This window comes from Ctenocephalides felis, unplaced genomic scaffold (assembly GCF_003426905.1).
Source record: "Ctenocephalides felis isolate EL2017-DRISC unplaced genomic scaffold, ASM342690v1 CF-g0.4_SCAFFOLD_01886, whole genome shotgun sequence".
Taxonomy (NCBI): Eukaryota; Metazoa; Arthropoda; class Insecta; order Siphonaptera; family Pulicidae; genus Ctenocephalides; species Ctenocephalides felis.
The window spans coordinates 104,168,722-104,190,096 of record NW_020538040.1 but is presented as its reverse complement, the minus strand read 5'-3'; the positions used below and the strand labels follow the sequence as shown (position 1 = coordinate 104,190,096).

The 21,375-nt window shown below is 31.6% G+C and overlaps 2 protein-coding genes and 1 pseudogene across 2 annotated transcripts in view; 2 read left to right on the top strand and 1 right to left on the bottom strand.

The window, feature by feature from the left end:
• LOC113375627 (neurogenic protein big brain-like) overlaps nucleotides 1-5,185 on the top strand; it is a 42,907-nt gene extending 37,722 nt beyond the window's left edge. The window contains exon 3 of the mRNA XM_026615558.1: nucleotides 5,039-5,185. Coding sequence (XP_026471343.1) covers nucleotides 5,039-5,185 — 147 coding nt within the window. The remainder of the gene's footprint in view (nucleotides 1-5,038) is intronic.
• A 389-nt stretch (nucleotides 5,186-5,574) lies between these two features.
• Nucleotides 5,575-16,166, top strand: LOC113375626 (acetylcholinesterase-like). Its single transcript, XM_026615557.1, is given in 15 exon segments — nucleotides 5,575-5,743; nucleotides 5,746-5,885; nucleotides 12,368-12,517; nucleotides 12,586-12,717; nucleotides 12,835-12,981; nucleotides 13,442-13,595; nucleotides 13,686-13,897; nucleotides 13,987-14,157; nucleotides 14,235-14,436; nucleotides 14,516-14,703; nucleotides 14,763-14,894; nucleotides 14,965-15,125; nucleotides 15,197-15,392; nucleotides 15,471-15,586; nucleotides 15,749-16,166. Coding segments are annotated over 15 exon segments (2,661 nt in total). The 5' UTR covers nucleotides 5,575-5,601.
• Nucleotides 16,167-17,221: 1,055 nt separating this feature from the next.
• Nucleotides 17,222-19,058, bottom strand: LOC113378465 (annotated as a pseudogene).
• Between the last annotated feature and the right edge of the window lie 2,317 nt (nucleotides 19,059-21,375).

The window sequence follows — 21,375 nt, the reverse complement described above, 5'->3', positions numbered from 1 at the left end:
TTATAGACAGGAATATATTAAAATTGAATTGTTTGTACAATATTTGTGAAAGTGACAAAAATATTTTCATTTCTTCTAATGTTTTATTATTTTTGTGAGAAATCTTTTCCTTAAGTAAATAGGGCTCCCAACCGATTTTTATACAGGGACCCGCAAAAGCTTGCCAAATTTTGACCATTTTGGACGTTTCGTTTTTAATCGACAGCCGTTGGAGCGAGTGTTTTTGTGAAAATGTAGTAAGTTCAGTTTTGAGCAGTTATTTAATATTTGTTTTTGAAAGGCAAAACGCAAATGAAAGATAAATTGGTTTCTGTGTGTGGGGACTCTGCACGATCATTTTCCAAAAATAACATTTTTGGAGTTGAGTTTAAACGTGCCAGTAAGAGCTTGGAAGACGATGATCGTTCATGACGTCCAAAAATTTCAACTTCTGAAGATGACATTCTGAAGTTTACGAAATGATGCTAGACGAAAGCCGAATCAATGTGAGAACGATAGATGTTAGGTTATGAAGGTTATGAAAATGTCCAAAAAATGTGTTTGTCATATATTAAAAAAAGTCACACATAAGAAAGCCGTTAGCGCATTGGTTGCCGCGTTTGCTCACGTTAGACCAAAGACATGGTTAAATAAACATTTTCCACGCCTTTTAGGCGTAATAGGTCCGATATTTGGCGTCAACTAATTACTGTAGATGAATCTTGGATTCACTATTATACGCCTAAAACAAAACTGCAGTCAAAACAGTGGACTGCAAAGTATAAAACAACTATAAAAACGCGCTAAAGGCACAAATGGCCGAAAACGACCACATTTGCAGGGAATGAAAAATGAACAATATGCTTCACGCTTTTGGTGACGTATGCACGTACAAAGTCACGCATACAAAGAAGCCTCGCACATGATACGACGACCAATCACAATCGACCCATATAGAAATGATATCATTGAGAGCGAATGACGAATCATTGGCACTGGACTCGGCCGTAACGCAGTTCCGTTGCATTTGTACGGATTTACACCCTAGTCGCGCCTACAGAAGTTTTACTTCAAAATAAGAAAAAAAAGTTTGCATCATTTTTAGAACGAAAATTTTTCAGCCCACCCTCGTATATTTTGAGAGAGTGTTGGCTAATAGTTTAATGTTTGATGAGTGCACAAATTCATTCATTTTCTAAATTGATTAGATCAAAATAAACCGAATGAATTGAAACAGTTGGGTATTTGTTTTTCATAATAATGAAGCCATGAAACGATTTTATTGACAGTATCACACAAACTCGAAAATTTATGATATTACAGAATGACATGAAACAACAATCCGGTGCAACATTCGTCGGTTCCGCGCTCTGGACAAATAACGCGACCGTGCGTAAACAGCGCAGCGTAACAAACGACTTCATCGACAAGAACACGTACAAGAGAAGAGTTCACCTAATGTCACATGTTACACATCAGCGTCTCAGAACCATTTTTAACCAGATGTAAGTGGCATTAAGCAAGATGACCATATTTTAAGCCTTATATAAGATTTTATTCAATTTTCTTTATAAATAACTTATAACTTTGTTAGTAAAACTTAACTCTTGAACCTGGCAATCGAAAAGTTCGTTTTCATAATTATTTCTAATTTTCGTAAATTTAAAAATGAGAGCTGGAAATTACTAATCTAGAGCCTATTTAACGTAATGTTTCAATGTTGTATACCTACATCAATTTCATATATTTGATGTGTAGTCGTAATTTTTTGTTATAAAGTAATAGCAAAGATTCAATTTAAACATGTACTTTTTGGGAACAAAAGATCAAATATTGTGTTTAGTAACATCCGGGAAATAAGGTGGATTTCCAGGACTGTCCCTGCCAATGGGACGTATGGTAACCTTATATTAAGGCGAGATACAAAAACTTCCCGATATGCCAAAATAATCGAATTAATAAATATGAATTAGTTTTAGCAACTTCTCAAATTGTGACAGAATTTCGAAAATTTGACATAGCCTATTATGCTATACTTTGACGTTTTTTTATAATTAAACCATTATTCGCAAACTTATTTAAGGACGTTCATTAGATCCATGAACTCTGTCATTAATAGTTTCATCAGAATCGTAAAAATTACAATAACTACAAAACAGAAAAAAAACGGTGAGGCCGATCTTTACCAAAAACTAATTAGCACGAATATTTACCTAGTTTTGAAAAAAAAACAAAATTGCTTCAGGGTTTTTCGCAAAAATGTGAACAATTTTTTTGCAGTTGTCTGCAAAACTTTTAAAAAGCGACTCGTGTCGCAAAACTAATCACCGTGAGTCCTTATACGATGGGTAAAATTTTGGTTAGGATACGCATACACGCATATTTTTTCAAATTCTGGAGTTAAACGATTGAGAATGACTTGAAACGCAAAAATAAACAAAGTTAGCAAATTGGATTTTCTGACAAAACTCCTTTGGGAATAAATAAATAAAGTAAGAGTCTAACATCGATTAATGATCGTACAACGATCCCACACCGGTACATTCTTCGCTCGTTAAAATAATTATAATTCTCATTACCATTATTTTCAATATTTTTCCTAACTTTTTACAAAAAATAAATGTACTCACATTAAATAATACGGTTCTTATCAAAATAGTTTTTCTACACCTGCGCGTCGATGATTCATATGTGTCATTTGTATGAATGAATGACTCGTCAGAGGCGACTCCCTCTCTATTAATTATTGAGCCTAAGTTAGTGTACGGCAACAGCTTGAAGTTTACGTGTGCTAAAATTAATAAAAAATACTTAAAGTCAAAAATCTTAATTAAAATACTTAATAAATTGTGAAAAAATACATGTGTTAGTGTAAGAGTAATTTTCATGGAATTTTAAAATATTAGAAAACGTTTTAAGCTCAATAAATAGTTTATCTAAAATAAGTATAGGCATAGAAAATGTAATCTTAAATCACAATACAGGTAATTATAAAAATATTCAACTTATAGGTTCCAATACATTTATTATCGTAGTGTCATATCACATGTATTTGATATTGCAATTGACGTGAATTACGAAGCTTGTATAAACCATGTATGATATGACAAGAAAGTGTTTTTTATTTAATATATGAGATATGTAAAATTACTTGATGCATTTCACTTGATATGTGAAAAAGCAACAGGTATAAGTGACAGCGATAAAATTGTAAGATTTTTTACGTTGTTAATTATAATATTTTAAAAATTACTAACTGTAATGTATTTTTTCAAGTTACAAAATCTCTAACGTATAAAAAAGTATGTAAAAGTATTGTACAAGTATAAAAGTCTCATCGTGGATTAACGACATGTAGTAATCACGACATACAAACAATTTTTTATAATAATATTTTATATTGATTATTTCACATTTATTATTAAAGCATGCATTATATATTAAATTTTATATAGTAAATATTAAATGTATGTACATGAAATGCGTGGTGAGAAAGTGTTTTATTATTTTTTATCGTTTAGAACTTTAGATGAACATAAAAACTCTCAGAAGTATAAACATATATGCATTACACTTAATTTGTTATTGAATTTTAACACGTTTTCTTGCAAGCTACTTGATTAGAATGATACTTGTTAAACAAATTTTCGAAGTTGTATGAATCATATATGCTAATGAAAAATGTATACTTGTTTCTGAAAACAAATAATGTATTATTTTGGAAGCATTATGTACTATTTGTAGTTCAAACTATTTCCTCAATTGTAAAATAAATCTCTATTGAGTATTTTTTTTTTTTAAAAAAAAAAACTTTTTTATCATCATCATAACATTTAACCAACGTTACAGCTGATTTTGACGTTAAGACGAAACAGCTGATTGCTGACGAACTCTACAATTTCTCGCGAAAATAAACAAAGGTATCATTTTACACTGCGCACTTTTGTCATGGTGTAATACTTGGAAAACAAATCATTATAATTGAAATTTGATATGCTGTCTTCTGAGAATTCCACGGTTTATTCAAATCATGTTCTATCTGTATCTGTATCCTGTGAATCCCAGGAATAAAGGTTTATGAATGGAGTTGCCCCAATGAGAAAAATGTAGGCTTTATTGAAAATTTAAATAAACTGAAATGGAATTAATATGATACAAATAAGATAAGAAAAATAATATATAATTTATTATATATTTTTATAGTTATTTCATAGTTGATTTATTGTTTTCGATCAGAAAATTTCGGAAGAGTATTTATATAATTGGAATTTGCATACTTGCCATATGATATGTCCTAATATATTAGGTTGGGGAAAAAGAAATCCATTATTTTTGGTTTAAAATTTTGGTTCATTGGTTTGAAACTGTTTTATGGTCTATTTTTAGCTCCTATACGATATTACAACTGCTAACATGCCGGTCAACTTTAATCATTTCTGTGGTTTTATCGACATTTTCGATGACCGGCCTACCGGTGCGAGGTGCATCTTTAATATAAAAAATTCCTGAACAAAACTTACGAAATAAAATTACGCATAGTTGGCTGTTACAGTATCGGAACCATAAACACACCATTCACAATTTAAGCTATCAGGCTTGCATTTGCGCCCTTGTCAAAGAAAACCTGTAAAATGTATCGAATTTTATGTTTGTTCAGCTCCATATTTAACACCCTGTAACTCACAAACTGAATGCACTAAACAAAAAACAGCAAAAGATTTTTTTACTGCAAAATGTCATCTTTCCAACAAACATAAATCTGAAATTGGTTGATCGATACTTTACGAAAAATCTATCAGTACAACCATCTACCAAAAAAATAATGGATTTCTTTTTCCCCATCCAAAAATATGCATTTGAAATACATTTAGGGTTTATGTATTATATTTATGTAATTTATTAATTATTAAAATAATTCATATGCATAATAAGAAAGAGATGAGACAAAAATGATAAAAAATGTCTATTTTATATAAACTTTAAATAAACATAATAAAATATTTTCAGTTTGTTTAACGATAGAAGAAATTTAACCAAGGTATATTTTTATTATTTACAGATACAAGATACAAACGTCGAACAATTGAATGGGCAACAAAAGGAATTGCTCGCATTAGGAATTGTACCACATCATCTGCCTTTCTCTCATGCCCTATCTAAAAGAGTTGAGAAACCTCGAGGTGACTTCAGCAAAATCGCCGAATGATATTTGATACGATTGTTTTATCGGTCTGATAAACGTTCCCAAGAGATAAGAGAAATCGACCCAAAGCGTGCGACTAAAACAGTAATAATATTTTTAGTGAGTCAGTCGTCACATTAACACACAGTGGTCAAGTGACATCAGAAGAAAAAGCCAGCAAGAGGCTTGTTTACGTTCGTGTAATATGCATATGTTGTATACGGGAGTGTACGCGGATTGCAGGTAAAGAATTGACACGTGTGAACGATCTACGTCGCGGCCGTCGCTCGCCAAGCGTTCATTCGCTACCTGACAAACCCTGACTAATAGAATATAGCAGAACAACACCTGTAGATTCTCCGCAGTTTTGTAACCTGTCTATTACGTCGGACGCCAGTCGGTGAGCGAATGCAAACCCTCGCGCAGGTTACCGAACAAAGATGGCAGCCGTGGCACGCAAATGTCATGTTGTGATCAGTTTTGTGATTGTGCAGTGTTTAGTGTCAATATCCTGGTGTCAGTTCGATTCTGGAGGACGTTATTATTCCAGGGATGGATTGTACGGCCCTCCGAACCCGGGCGATCGCGATACAGAACTTACACGTATAACAATAGACGCTATGGGCAAAACCTGCCAGGACAGAATGGCTTGCCTGGTGTGCCAGCGTATCCTGGACAGCCTGGATATTATCCTAATCAGGACGATAGGAATAGATACAGCCCAGTAAGTCGAGAAATCAATAATTTATGTAATAAAAGTCCTAAACAACAAGTTGTCTGCATCGGTAGTATGTTTTAATCGTCTGGAAATTACATTTACTATTATACGTTTATATTTTTTTATAATATTTTATGTTTAATAGTTTTAGTACAACGAATAGTTTTGAGATGTGGTTTAATTCATCATTCGAAGTAATTTTCAATATGACAGAATCTAATGAGAAATGGGCGTGGGCCAAATGTTTTGTAGAGTTCACCATGTGCTTGACTCTACGTTGCGCTTTCGACAGGTTTTGTAAACAGAGTTCATCTGTGGAACCTGGCGCGCTTTTTGAGATCAACAAGTTGCTTATATTTGTTATTAATTCAAATTAAGTTGAACTCTTCAAGGAAATCTAGCATATTTCAAATAAAATTTATTTTATAGTCGACCAAGTTTAATTCTGAAACAAATTTGTAGATACGACCATACTTCGAGTTATAAAGATTTTTTAATGAATTGAATAATAAATATGTCTAGGCAAAAATATTTCTTTATTATATATTGACAACAACTATATCTTTTAACTTAATCAATATCAATTATTCAATTATTAATTTTTGAACATAACTACCGATAGTAATATATTTAAATGTCGATTCATTCGATTTTTCACGTGTAAGGAAAGAGAAATATATTCTGTACTTGTTTCACATCTGTCCTCACTTACAAAATGGTTTACTATTATATATGCGATATTATGTTTTACTATTTCATAGTATATTTCTCTATGCGAATAAAAAGTAAAGTAGGTCAGGAAAACATAGAATGTGTAATAGTGTATCACACGTCGCCTAATAGTCAGATTGCGAAATGAGCGATATGCTTCGTCAGGTAGCGTGCACAACTCTAATGTTATTCTGATATGAATATGAAATTTACGTCCATAGATTCTAGGGTATAAACAAATCTGGGTAGAATGTAATCAGAGGCACATATTTACAGAAGTATGTTCTGTAGTTGGGGAGACAGTTGTGCCACTTTTTTTGATAAGCAATAATTTTGTTAATTTACTAGTTAGCCTTTGTCTACATAAAAATAGTGAAATTCTATGCTTAAATACGCTATATTAATCACAAAATCAAACCAGACAAAAAAGAGGCGAGCGTTACAACCGTCCACACCCCCAGAACGGTTGTGACAGAAGCATAAATATAGATTAACTAGTGGGTCGCATGGCATCGTGCCTTAAGGCAAATTGCTGGAACTTCCCGTACCAAAATTTTTTTTTTAAAAAAGATTAACATTTTTGAAAAAAAATTACTCTGAAAAAATTAGATTTTTGAGAAACTATAAATTTTTGACAAAAATTTACTTTTTTTTAAAAAAAAAGACTTTTTGAAGAAAAATTTATTTTGAAATATTTTGGAAATTCTGAACTTTTTTTTAAAGCAATAGTACTGCTTTAACTGCATAGAGACGAAATATCGTAGCGCGTAAGCGCCGCGTTGCCGTCTAACGGATGAACATTGGTACATGGTACGGAACCCATAGGAATGTAAACAAAATTTATACTTATTGTTAAAATCTCTATGAAATATCTAATAATTTGATGTGCATATGTCTATTGATCATTTTTGAACGCCAAATGGCATTTTTAACTTCCCGTAGAGCAAGTTTTAGTAATCGCAAAAAAATCGAAAATGAAAATTTTTATATATCTTTACGTTTGAAAACCTTCTGAACATTTTCGCATACCTTAGAAAAAATGGATGTATGTGTGTGTGTGTATGTGTGTGTGTGTGTGTGTATGTGTGTGTGTATGTGCGTGTATGTATGTATGTGCGGATACAAATTTTCGTCGACGATTTCGGGATCAACCGATTTGAATAATTCAAAAAACATTCGATTCGTATTGATAAGGAGACGTGCTGATTAGTTTTTGGCGAAGGCAGGTCTAGCCGTTCCGATGATACGGGGCAAAAAGTGCCGAGAACGGTAACTCAATTTTTAAGGGAACGGAGCGTCTGATTTGAATAATTCAAAAAACATTTTATTTGTGTTGACTAAATGAAGAACCGTTCAAATTTTTGGAAGGCAGGTCCAACGGCTTTGGAGATATGGAGGAAAAGTAACAAAACATAATTAAAGAAAAGTTAACAGGATATAAATAATAAGTCATCATCACTACTCGTGTTATTATAAGTTTCTTCTTTGAAATCAGTTAAAAATGTTAACTAATAATTATCAGAGTACTAATCTGTCAAAATATTGCATAAATATTTCTAGTTAGAATAATCATTACAATGATAAAAAATGTAATACGTGAAACCAGGAATAGCATGTTCCTTGTCATTTGAACTATTTAACGCCACCCCTACTTTTAGAATATGAGCTTTCAAAAGCCAGACAGAAAGTTTCTTCTTTCGTATTGCTTTTTCCTTTCTCTTTCTCTTTCGTTTTTTGTCTTATTATTATTTCAGTTAAATTTTTAGCTAGTTATTCAGTTTTATTTTTCAACCGAAAAAGTCATAAAGAACAACAACATATCACAACCGCATCCAACGCACAATTTTGAAAACAAATCATCGTTATGACTGAAATAAATTATCTACACAAAAACTAATTGCTGGTAATTTACTACCAATATTCAACTTACAGCAAAATAACACGCAAGGTAATCCATCTATATACAAGTAACAGTTATTAAAAGAAATCGAACAAAAAATATTACGTTTGACTAATTGAAAGCAATGCAGTCTACAGATCATGTTAATGTAGAGCCAAGACTGAATCCAATAATGAAAACTTGTCCGAATAAACATACAGATTAGCTGTTATGACGACTGTCATACCGTACTCCGGCACAACCGTACCCAGTATCTCCTACATATAAATAAAATTGTAAATATTTAATTTTACAAACGAACTTGAATTATATTTGTGTCAAGTATTTAGTGTTGGATTGTTGATATTCTTTATTTTATTCAGAATTGAAATCATTACCATAATTATTTTGTATATAAGATTATAACGGCTTCAAATCAGTGTCTTATTAGCTCAATATAAAAACTTTTTTGTGAATGAGTTTTTCATACGCCATTAAGTTTTACTGTGTTTGTTTTCGAACAAAGACGAACAAACATAAACATGTGCAGTACAAGACCAATGAAAGAAAATAACGGTTGCCGTCTTTTAAATCGCTTAATCAAGTAATGTATCATCGTGAAATTCATTAACACAGTTTTTATCCACACAATGATCGCGCTTCAGAAGGCGTTCCATATTCATGCAAAGTCCGCTATGGAACGATTACTTGCTCGCTCAACTTAACTGTAGTATGATTCTTATGAACAAGTGCAGAAATAGAAAATTCCGGGTGAAAATAGGTTTAGAATATATACAAGCGTATATCTATGAAATATGTTTATCGTACCCTATTACGGTATTGTTTACGGTATATTTGAAGATTGAAACCATAATTGTAAATATTTCTCGACAATGTTATCAGTCTGCCCGAAGGCAAGTTCATGGTATGAGTGCACCACAAATCAATAATTCTCTTTTCTTCCTTTGTTTATTATTCCTGTTGCCATTTTATTACTATTAATTAATGACCATTATCACTTTTTATTTATTTTTCTTTCCAAACATCTGCTTCCATGCTTTCTCATTTTGCGCTTCGGCTTTCAGTTCCCTGTATTTTCTCTTCTCGTTTAAGGGGTTACATGGGTTTCCTCGGGCAAAAAACGGTATTTTTTCAATTATGTTTTTTACATATAAAAAATAAAATATTTTAATGATTTTTTTTATTTAAAAGATACATGTTTAATAAACATTTTGTAAAATTTTCAAAAAAAAAATCAAAATCGCGGTCATTACGACGCCATTTCCGGCAATCCCTCGGAAAAAAAGGTGCCTCCGCGTTGTCAGCAGAACTTTTTTCAGGATCATCCGAAATAAAAATAAAAAATACGTGTTTTAGTAAAGACAATAAACTAGGTATTGGACGAAGGAAAAAAGAAAAAAATGAAAATTGGATTTTCGGCAGACGTTTTTATAAAAAAAATGCAAGTTTCGATTAAAATTTCTCGACATTATTTTTTTTTAATAGTTGTAATTAAACAAAAAGAAAATCCTTTGTTCAATACCTTGTAAACGATATCTCGAAGACCTGTGTAAAATTTCATCAAGATCAGTTGAGTAGTTTCTAAGAAATCTTGACAACCGTCTTTGAAAACATAGTTTTGAGAAAAACGCGTTTAAAGTTTTAAGAAACAATAAAGATGGACCTCAAGCGTCCACCTATTCAAGGCTGTATCTCCGAAACTATTAGTCGGATCAACTTAAAAATTTAGGACAATATTCTAAAGATGTTATAGAATTTAATAAGACAAAAAAATTCTTTTTGATTTTTTGAAACCGTGAAACCCATGTAACCCCTTAAGTCATCAACTATCTGCAATTTTCATTTTCTTTCAGTCCTTTTATTTTAGCCACGACGACGTCGGGTAGAAGGCATTCTTTTGGTAGAATGGGTCCGATTCAGTTTATTTTCCTTTTAATGGTCGTGCTCAGTAAAGTCTTTTTTTGCCTGCTCTTCTCGGGACTTCTTCATTTGTTACCTAGTCTGTCCATTTTATCCTCTCCATTCGTCTCCTGCACCTCATTTCAAAACTCTCCTGATCAGCATATAGCTGATTTCTTCAAAGATGTATTTCAATCATTTTCGCAAAACTACTCCCAGGAGGAGCAAATCACTCAAGTTTTTAATGGAGTTTGAAAACTTTTTTCCTTAAGACTATACACAAGTCTCATTCCTGGTATCCGAAGTAAAGCAGAAAATTACAGATTCAAAATCAGATAAATTTCTTGGTCATGATCTTATATCAATATCTCCTGATATACGCAGAGACTATCAGTAACGAATAAAAAAAAACTTATAAGGTATGTTAAAATCAATGTTGGTTGTGCAATAAACATATTGATTCACTAACGCTTGCAAAAATATGTACACTCACTATTATTTAAGAACTAGATTCTGATTGATAAATTAAGCTTTGTGGGTTTAGTTTCGATATCTAAAATAACCATATCCACCAATTCCATATGACTGTGCAATAATATATATATATATATATATATATATATATTAGGGTGGTCCTTAAAATAGTCATTTTCGAATTTCCTTGCTCCCAGGGGCTCAAATGGTTCCAAATAGATAAAAAACAATTCTCTGAAAATTTTAGCTCTTAATATTAACGTTTAGATAGAGCGCAATTCAATCAAAGTTTTGTATGGAAATAGCATGGAAAATTTTTCAAAAATTTTAAAAATGTTTTTTAAATGTGATTTAGCGAACAAATGAATGAATAAAACTCATTCATTTGTCGCTAAGTTATACCTAAAACATTTTTTTTTAATTTTCAAAAATTTTTCCATGCTCTTTCTATACAAACTTTGATTGAATTGCGCTCTAAACGTTAATATTAAGAGCTAAAACTTTCAGATAATTGTTTTTTATCAATTTGGAACCATTTGAGCCCCTGGGAGCAAGAAAATTTGAAAATGACCATTTTAAGGACCACCCTAATATAAATATGAGAAACAAAAATTCTCTTTAAAAATTTTTTTGGCATTAATGAATAATGTGACTTTCAAGTTATAGCGGCCTATAATGTTTGCACTTCTGTGTATGAAAACGTTATTGCAAGTTTGAAAAGCCTAACAAAGCTATAAATTTTGATATATGTGGTCTTGAAAACATTGTAGAATTACGATTTGTGCGTCATCTACGAAAAAAATCACTTTATATTTGGTAAAATATCGCAAAAATTTCGAATGCAACCTGGAAGTTATGCGGGCCCATAAATGGTTAAATGATTGACGTAGCTGTTTAATTTACTTTTTATAAATACCGTGTAGCCAAAAATAAATTTTGCAAACACTTCGCGATAAGATTGTTTTTCTATAATCGGCGTTAATAAGCTATAATCAACTCTAAGCAGATGGAATGACTAGGACTATAAAAAGCGCAATTACGATAAGCAACATAATAATTTAGAGAAAATGGATTTTAGATCAATAAACTAAATTCTTTCAAGATATAGTAACTAATATGTAAAATGATTAGTTATTAACCTGTAAACAATAAATCGATAATTTAATTTATTATGAAATCTATTTCAAGTTTTATTTTTATTTATCTATCGAGATTGCGAGATACAGGCTATTCAATGTGAAATAAATGAAACAAGTTTAAGTAAATTATTGTACGCGGATAAATTCACAGATTATCTTATTATATCATGATATGTGGCCGAAACATTATTTTGTTAGTACTATAGAATTTGTAGTTGTATGTATATATATATATATATATATATATATATATATATATATATATATATATATATATATATGAGAATAAAATAATATATCACAAATGTTTTGTTTGATTTAATATAATTTTTGCATATTCATTAATATCTATTTAAAATTTTTAGAATAATCCAGATGGTTCGCCTCGAACACCATTCCCTGGCGTGTTGGGTGGTTGGCGAGACGATTTGCAAGGTAAACAAAGACGAGACTCCATCACTCTTGACCGCGACATATTTGTTACGACAAATTATGGACAAGTTCAAGGTTTTAAGGTACAATCAATATTTCCTATTTTTATTGAATCCATAAAAACAAATAACTGATTGTTTTTTTTGTGAAGGTGTATTTATATGATAATCCCGATCCATCATATAGACCATGGAACAACGTAGTGGATCGCATATTCGGACATGCAAATGTTTTCTTAGGAATTCCATATGCTATGCCACCAACTTTGGAAGGAAGATTTAAGGTAATTATTCTTAACTTGAAAGCGATCTCAATTATATCATGGCTCTACCATAATATATTGTATACAATCTCATTTTATCCGCATTTTTAAATAAAACTTTATTGGGTATTTTTTCAGCCTCCTAGACCTCATCGAGGTTGGCAGCAACTGCAAGCCGTCGATTTTGGACCCGCTTGTCCACAACCGGCCAGATACACAGGCGCCACGAAAGGAATCAGAGATGTTGATGAAGACTGCCTTTACTTAAATGTTTTCTCTCCGAATGTAAGTAGTAAATTTCGCTTTCTTTATATTTGGCGTAATATTCGTATGCATAATCATGTGCACTGAATTCATATTGACCGTGAGGGCTTTAATTAACTTTACCAAGTTTTTATTTGAACCTAAATTAAATTAAGCTATTAATTGACCGGTAATTAGCACAACATCGTGTTACGACCTTACGTTAAGTTAGTCAGCTTGACCTCTTGTATATATAATTCGTATCATCCAACTGAATGATTCATTTGCAAATTATAATGTTCAATCTTTTCCGAAGTATACTTATTTAATTTATTTATAAATTCAATTCAATTTATTTCCTATATTTACTATGTTCAAGATTTAAAATAATATGTTAATATAATGGGAAACAAATATATAACAATAAATTGAATTTTTAAATTATTTTTCTCCAAATGAGTGATAAAAATACCAATATAAATGAATAATATTGTTTTTTCAGATTGCGGCTGGAGTGGCGGAAAAATACCCTGTAATGGTATACATTCATGGAGGCGAATTTTACAAGGGGGCATCGAACCTATTTCCTGGTCATATGTTAGCTGCTTTTTACGATGTGGTCGTTGTTTCAATTAATTACAGATTGGGTGCTCTTGGTAAGAAAATGTCTAATCGAATAGTTATATAAGCCTAACAAGGGTTTCAAATTGAATTTAGCCAAATTTATTTTTTATTTTTTATTCTAGGTTTCTTGAGCACTGGCGATGAAAATTCGCCTGGAAATTATGGTATTCTAGATCAAGCCATGGCTATACGTTGGGTTTATGACAATATCGAATTTTTCAACGGTAATCGAAAAAGCATTACGCTTTTTGGACCAGGAGCGGGCGCAGCATCTGCTGGTTTATTAATGGTTGCACCTCAGACCAGAGACATTGTCACCAAAGTTATAGCTCAGGTGAATAAAGTCAAAATTTGCTTTATATATATATATATATATATATATATATATATATATACATATATATTGCTGATTTCATATTATAGAGTGGTTCGGCTATGGCAGATTGGGCACTAATTGTAGACAAATATCGAGCACAAAATACAAGTCGCGTCTTCGGACAATTATTAGGATGTAGCATTGACTCATCTTGGAAACTTGTGACCTGCCTTCGACAAGGTCGGAATTTCTACGAATTAGGAAATGCAGAATTCCAGGTGCTTAGAATATATTTAAAGTGATATATAATGATTCATTAAATATTTGATTTTGTAATTATCAATCCATTGTTTAGCCTCAAGTGGGAACATTTCCTTGGGGTCCAGTTTTGGACGTTAATATGACGATACCTGGTGATGATTGGTATGAAGGCTGGAAAGAACAAGATTGGCACTTTTTAAAAGAAACGCCAGAAGAACTAGTTAAAAGGGGGGCTTTCAATCGTGGATTACAATACATGAGTGGCGTCACTACACAGGAAGCTGCCTTTGTCATATGTAATTACATTTTTACTTATACGAATAAACTTGCATAAACTATAATGGTCTCATATTACATGTTATTTATTTGAACCAGATGAAAATGAAACGCTTGCACCGTATTTTGAAGTAGACGAATTGTTTTTTGAGCAGAAAGTTAAAGAGCTAGTGTTTCGATACAATTACACTTTGAACCCAGAAGGTGTTTATGAAGCTATTAAATATATGTACACTTACTGGCCAGCACCAAAAAATCAAACACTCATTAGAGAACAATATATAAATGTAAGTAATTATTGATTTTCTGAAATATTTCATTTAATACAAAACTGTAACAATTCCAGATGTTGTCAGACTTCTTGTACAGAGCACCTAGTGATAAAATGGCAAAGCTTTTACTTGAAAAGGGAGTACCCGTTTACATGTATGTTCTGAATACTACCATAGAAGCTTTTAATCTGCCAGAATGGAGAAAGGTTGTTTCAAAATGATTTATCATCTAAATGATTGCAATTGTGATTTTATTTTGTTTATGAACTGCATTAGGTTCCTCATGACACTGAATTGTATTTATTAACGGGAGCACCATTTATGGATATCGAATTCTTTCCTTCAAAACTTCGTTGGGATCGAAACATGTGGACACCGAATGATAGAAATATGAGCCACTTTTTTATGAAAGCTTACTCAGATTTCGCTAGATATGGGTAAATAAATTCATAGAATTTATGATCTGCATTATTGAATAATACTTAATATGTTTGCTACGATTTAACAGGAATCCGTCCCATCAACAAATTTTGGGATTGCACTTTGAAAAAGCACGAGCAGGAGAACTAACTTATTTGAACATAAATACTACCTACAATTCTTCCATAATGTTAAACTACAGACAGACTGAGATGGCTTTTTGGAGTCAGTACCTTCCTACAGTTATAGGTCAATTAGTACCCACATACCCACCATCAACAGAGGTATGTGAAGTAACCACATTTATCAATAATAATACGTATTACTATGCAAATTAAAATGTATAATGATGATTATTTTAGTATTGGTGGGAGCCAAAAGAACCCTTGCAAATTGCGTTTTGGAGTATGTCTGCGGCCTGTTTATTGCTTTTCGTGATGGTTGTAGTATGTTGCATATTATGGAGAAATGCTAAGAGGTAAGCGAGGTAAACAATGAGATCGTCAACTTTTTAAACTGCACATTTGAGTAGCCACTGATTACAATCACCAATCTCAGAATTAATGAATTGAGTACTTTACCATGAATATAAAAAATGATTAATAACGCAGCAATACCAACACTATTTTTTTTTTAACAGGGAAGGCGATCGTTACTACAGTGATGCTGGCGATCTGTTTATGATGCCTGAAGATGTACATAGAGATGGGGTAGGCGGAATAGAAAACCATAGCACCAGACAAAAATCTCGCGAAAACATATATGAGTACCGTGATACGCCGACCTCACTTGTGGAGCGTCACATATCAGGAGGAAGGGCGCCATCTTCATCAAGACCACCTTCCAGTGCAGCTACCACTTGCCCAGCGAGATCGGCTTCTCAAGGATCTCTAGGAACTAGCAGCAGTGCTGTAAGTCTCAAAGATTGTGTGACTAGCAGTCCAAATCCTACTGAAACTAATAGAAAGATGGCAGGCACCCCAGTTATGGGAAGCAAAAAAGGCCAAAGCAGAAGTAGGACTCAATTGGTTCAAGGAGTGCCACAAACTGAAGTTTGATAAAAACAATAAAATTTGTGTAGAAGTGTGCATGAAATTCAGTGAATGTTATATGTAAGTGTGATACTGCTGAAGATTTAACTAGTGTACTTGAAAATGTGTAAAAGAAATATTTTAAAATAATTTAGCGAGCGAAGAACAATTTTCATGAGTAAAAACATGTATCAAAATGAACGTTGATTGAAAACTAAAAGAGAATGGTGTTGAACATGCAAAAGTTAAAATTAAAGCAAATATAAAAGAAGTATCAACATAATTTAATAACACTATGTTGTTACTAAATTAAATAATTATGTATAAACAAGTTTGATATGATTAACACAAAATTAGGACGAGTAATTAAGGGTAAATGAGTACGAACAAGTGATATTATCTTGTTGATTTAGCGAGATCTCGTAGTAACTTAAGAGTAAAACTTTTAAAACAAAGTGTTCAAAGAAAATAAAATTGTAACATGTGAATATAATGAATTGTGCATAGATATCACAAGGTTTTTATATTTTTAGTTTATAGAATTAGTTAAGGAAATTCAAATACTTATACAAGCTTCAACGTTAAGGTGCAATGTATATATACATATGTAACATGATATAGAACTCTTGCAAGGGGACCAGCCATGTAGTCATAAGCTAATATAAGTTCTTTAGAATTGTGAATACTGCATAGTATTACTTCATTACCGTACCACACATCAGATTTAATATTTATTATTTATTTAATGAATGCTAAGTATAAAAATAAATTGGAAATTTTATACACTTAAAATGTGTTTTTAAGTAAAAAATGTAAAATTTATTTCAGGCTGTTTAAAAAGAAAAAAAAAGAAGCATTAGTTAACAAAATTTGAAACTTAATGTACAAGAAACCTAGTGAAACGCTCGAAATATTGTTTTAAATTAAAATTCACATAAATGAACATTGTTCAGTAATGATCGACTTTTGAGTTTTATAATGAAGCATATAGCTTATAGATTTCAAAGTAATCTATTTAAGAAAGAACCACAGAATTTGTTTATATCAATGTATTCGATACATTTACATAGTTTTTGTAAGAAAATTAACAGGCAGCGAGGTCTTCTTGAACCTTCTTCCAAGCGCTCAATGGTCCATGTTCTGGCCTGTATTGAACATTGCAACCATCAGGAGCCAATCTTCCCTCATCACGAAGCTTCTCATATACATCACGCTCATATTTAGTGAATCCCCATTTCTTGGAAACATAGATCTGGAACAATAATGTTCATAAATGCTAGTGGCCACTGCTAATTTGAAAATTACACTGATCATGTAACTAGTAGCTGTATCATAGTTCAGCAGCATCATTGAATTGCTAATCCTCAAATATTTTAGTCTACATGTCACTATCACTTGTATTTTTGTATAGATTTCAATAGATTTATCTATTGATAGACGGAACAGTAATATTAAGTAACACAAATATAAATCATGAATTGTATGTCATTAACATTTTATGTTATGACAACATCACTCTAATGTTACTGTTTGCCAGTAAATTATTGCTTCAAATTGTGTCCCCACAGTCACCATAAAGTGCATACACCATAATCACATAATGAAGGCAAAAAAATGAGTTGAATAAATCGTTGAAAACCAATAATATTAACAATTTTCCAGCGATTTACTAGTGACAATATCATTAGTTAGTACTAATATCAAATGCACAAATTGCATCTGAAGACACAAATTTCTTTTATAATATCAAAGACAATTTCCTTTTTATCAAGTCCAATGATAATTTCTTGATAAATTTAATTATTCACGAAGAGCAAATTTAAATATTTAAATTATTTCGTATCCTACCTTTTGTCTGCCAGGGAACTTGAACTTAGCACGACGCAGAGCCTCTACAACAGCGGCCTTGTATCTGTCACTGGAACGAACAGACATGATTGGTTGACCGATGTGAACTCTGGCAACTGTACCTTGTGGTTTTCCAAAGCACCACGCATTCCAGTTTGGAGCCTAAATAAAAATGTTTTAATTTTAATACAACAGTCACAAGTTTCCACAAAAATTAAATATTTTTGAAGAATTTGTCATCGGCATGGTTCTCTAAGTTGTCACAGCCACATTAAGGCTACAAAAAGTCTATGGAATATGCCTTCGGTCACATTGACACTTGATCTACGACACAGTCATTGAACATCCTTTATTGATTAAAGGTTTCAGAGACTAATGTCGAACTGTACAGAATCCAGTAAAAAACCTAAAAACTATCATTGAAAACTAAAACAAATTGCATCTAATCAATTTGTGACAATAAAACACCTAGGCAAAAAAGTGAAATAAAATAAAAATAATGTATCTACCTATCAGCTCCAGCACACGATAACATTTTATGATGCGGATAACATGGAAAGGATGCAGCTCATTCTGATGTGGAATTGATCTTTACCACAATTCTTCACAAGGTATTTGTTACAGCAAATACGTCCTGCTTCCAGTGCCTCAGAACTCATTGTTCATATTCATCAGATACAAGATGCACACATAGTGGAAAATCTTTACGCCTGCCTTCTTCTTACCCAAATCGAAGATACGAATTTTAGCGTCTGGCACACCACGACAGAACCGAGATTTGGGGTAGGGCTTGTTTTTTGCAATAGCGATAACTAAAAATAAATATTACATTAAAAACTAGTTCTCGCACAATTTCAATTAAACAATAATAAAGTGATCACACTAATTATATGAAAGTGGAGAAGCTCGTGAAATGTCGGAGCACTAAAATGTCTAACATAACCTCAAATAATTTAACAAAACGTGGCACTGCACTTAATTATTTCAATAGCATTATAATAAAAAAAAATTAACGCATATTTATAATTGAATAAAATAAAATACTCACCATCTGGCGCGTCGACGACCCATTTTTGCCTGAGAAAAACAAAACCAAAATTAATCTAAATATGAATAATATAATCCAAATTATAAACGTACGAGCACGCACAACGTATATTAAATATAAATCACTATAATTATTATTAGCACGCTTATTCAAGATATTTAGAAAAAATACCTTGTCAGTGTCTGTCTCCAGCAATAAAAACCCACAGAAGAATTTATTTCGCATGCGGTTCGACTGCCCTAACTTCGTCGTACATCCGCTCAGTTTATAGTGAAGATAGAGCTGAATGTCACGCAGTGGCGGCTCGGCGCCAAATTTGAACTTATGTCAGTTCAACATTATAAAGACTTTGTGATTCCACAATATCAGAATAGAAATAAACTTTTATTAATAATTGCAAATCATATTAATATAAATGCTGTACATCGGTTCGATTTACGTATAAGCTGAACCATATAGACATATTTAATTCTAATATTGTCTAAGATCATAATATAAAAATATGACAAAATGAAATTATTGATAGGCATATTTTTAAACAAAGTAGTCGTAATTCCCAGTTAAACAAAATATAAACAAATAAAAAAATGCAAAAACCGCTAGTGCATTTAAGCTAATTCCACAAAACCAAAAATAAATCATCACTAATGCAAATATACAGTTTAAACAAATTTTTTAATGCATGTTTACTTGCCGAATCACATAAGAAAAGGTAATTACAATGAATTATTTAACTAGATTAGACCGTTTTTGAAGTATGCAACTGTGCATCTTTGTTATATAAATAACAATATTTGTGTTAATTTTTTAAATGTCGTAATATTATTTATTTAAATATTAAATTTATTTAATATTATTTTTAGAAATAGTACATGAGCTATACAATCAAATTAACTAAAACTACAAGATGATTTACCTAGCTACGATTTGCTTTATGAACTTGGCCGTATATTTTAAAATATTGGGACTTTATATTGCCAGTGATATTATGAATTTACAACGCAATTGGAGGAGAAGATTTAATTCAGAATTACTCTGCAGCAATTCCATTTGTAATATTTTTTAAAAATGTAAATATTTTGATAAACACTTTGATTCTGTAACTTTTAATATACAAAATTAATTATACAATGATTTATTGAGCATTTTTTCTTTTATTTATTATAAACATGAATTTGAGACAACCTGACTTGTTTAACAGGATCTCGGTGGACATGATTTAAAATGCAAATAAAGTCACACATAATGTTTTATGCATTTTTTATTGTTTTACAAATTCTGAACAATACTTTTATTTATCTATAAAACAGTCTTTCATTATTAACTACTTGGTGCGTGCTTAAGAATGCACTTTGGTATCGTATTTGTTTACAATTTGAGACTAGCTAAATATAATCCTTTTTCTTATAAAATATATACATAATTTGCGACTTATTAAATTAAAAATTCGATATTTAAACTAACAATAAGTTAATTAAAATATATAGACATCATCGTAAAGGCAATTTATCCGACTTTCTTTTGCAGTATTTGTAAAGAAGTTCGGGCACCCAGGTGATCACTATGAGAATCAGAAGAATATTTTGAGCATGTATACATAGACTGTAACTGCCCGTGTAATCACGAAGCCAACCTGAAAATATAAATGAGAGTAAATAAATTTCATTCAATAATCGAATGATAATAATTTGAATATTAATTTTAACTATTATTACAAGATTTATATCAATAAGCTGAAATTTGTGTCTGTAACTGTGATAAAAACAGTTAAGAATCTGAGACAATGCATTATAGAAAATTTCTTTTCAACGTGCGTACAGTTCTAATTTCTGTGCATATATAATTACCAAGAAACTGCCCGATAGTTATGACAAATGCTCCCTTAACGCACATGCCGAGACCCAAGGCGGCAGGCAGCCTGGACGCTTTGCAGTGTTCGCTCAGCACCAGGTTCTGGTTGACAACAGTCGCCGCCCGTACATAACCGCAAAGTGCAGAAATAGCGATAAGACCGGTATAACTTTTTTGCTCAGCTAACACTACAACATATATGTATATAATAAACTATTCCTATTTATTGAAAATATAATTTCAGCAGAAATATGATTATGCGATAATAATTTTGATTCATTAACACACTATATGCGGGCAGCGTAAAAATATTTGAAATTTTCTAACAACAACTCACGGCACAACTATGAGAACTATTTAAAAAAATTTCAAAAGTTTACAAATTCAAAAATTATATTTAATTAAAACATATTTATTTTCTTAAGTATCATTTTTTAACTAAAATATCACATATACGGTTGTTTATAAAGTGGAATCATTCAATCACAA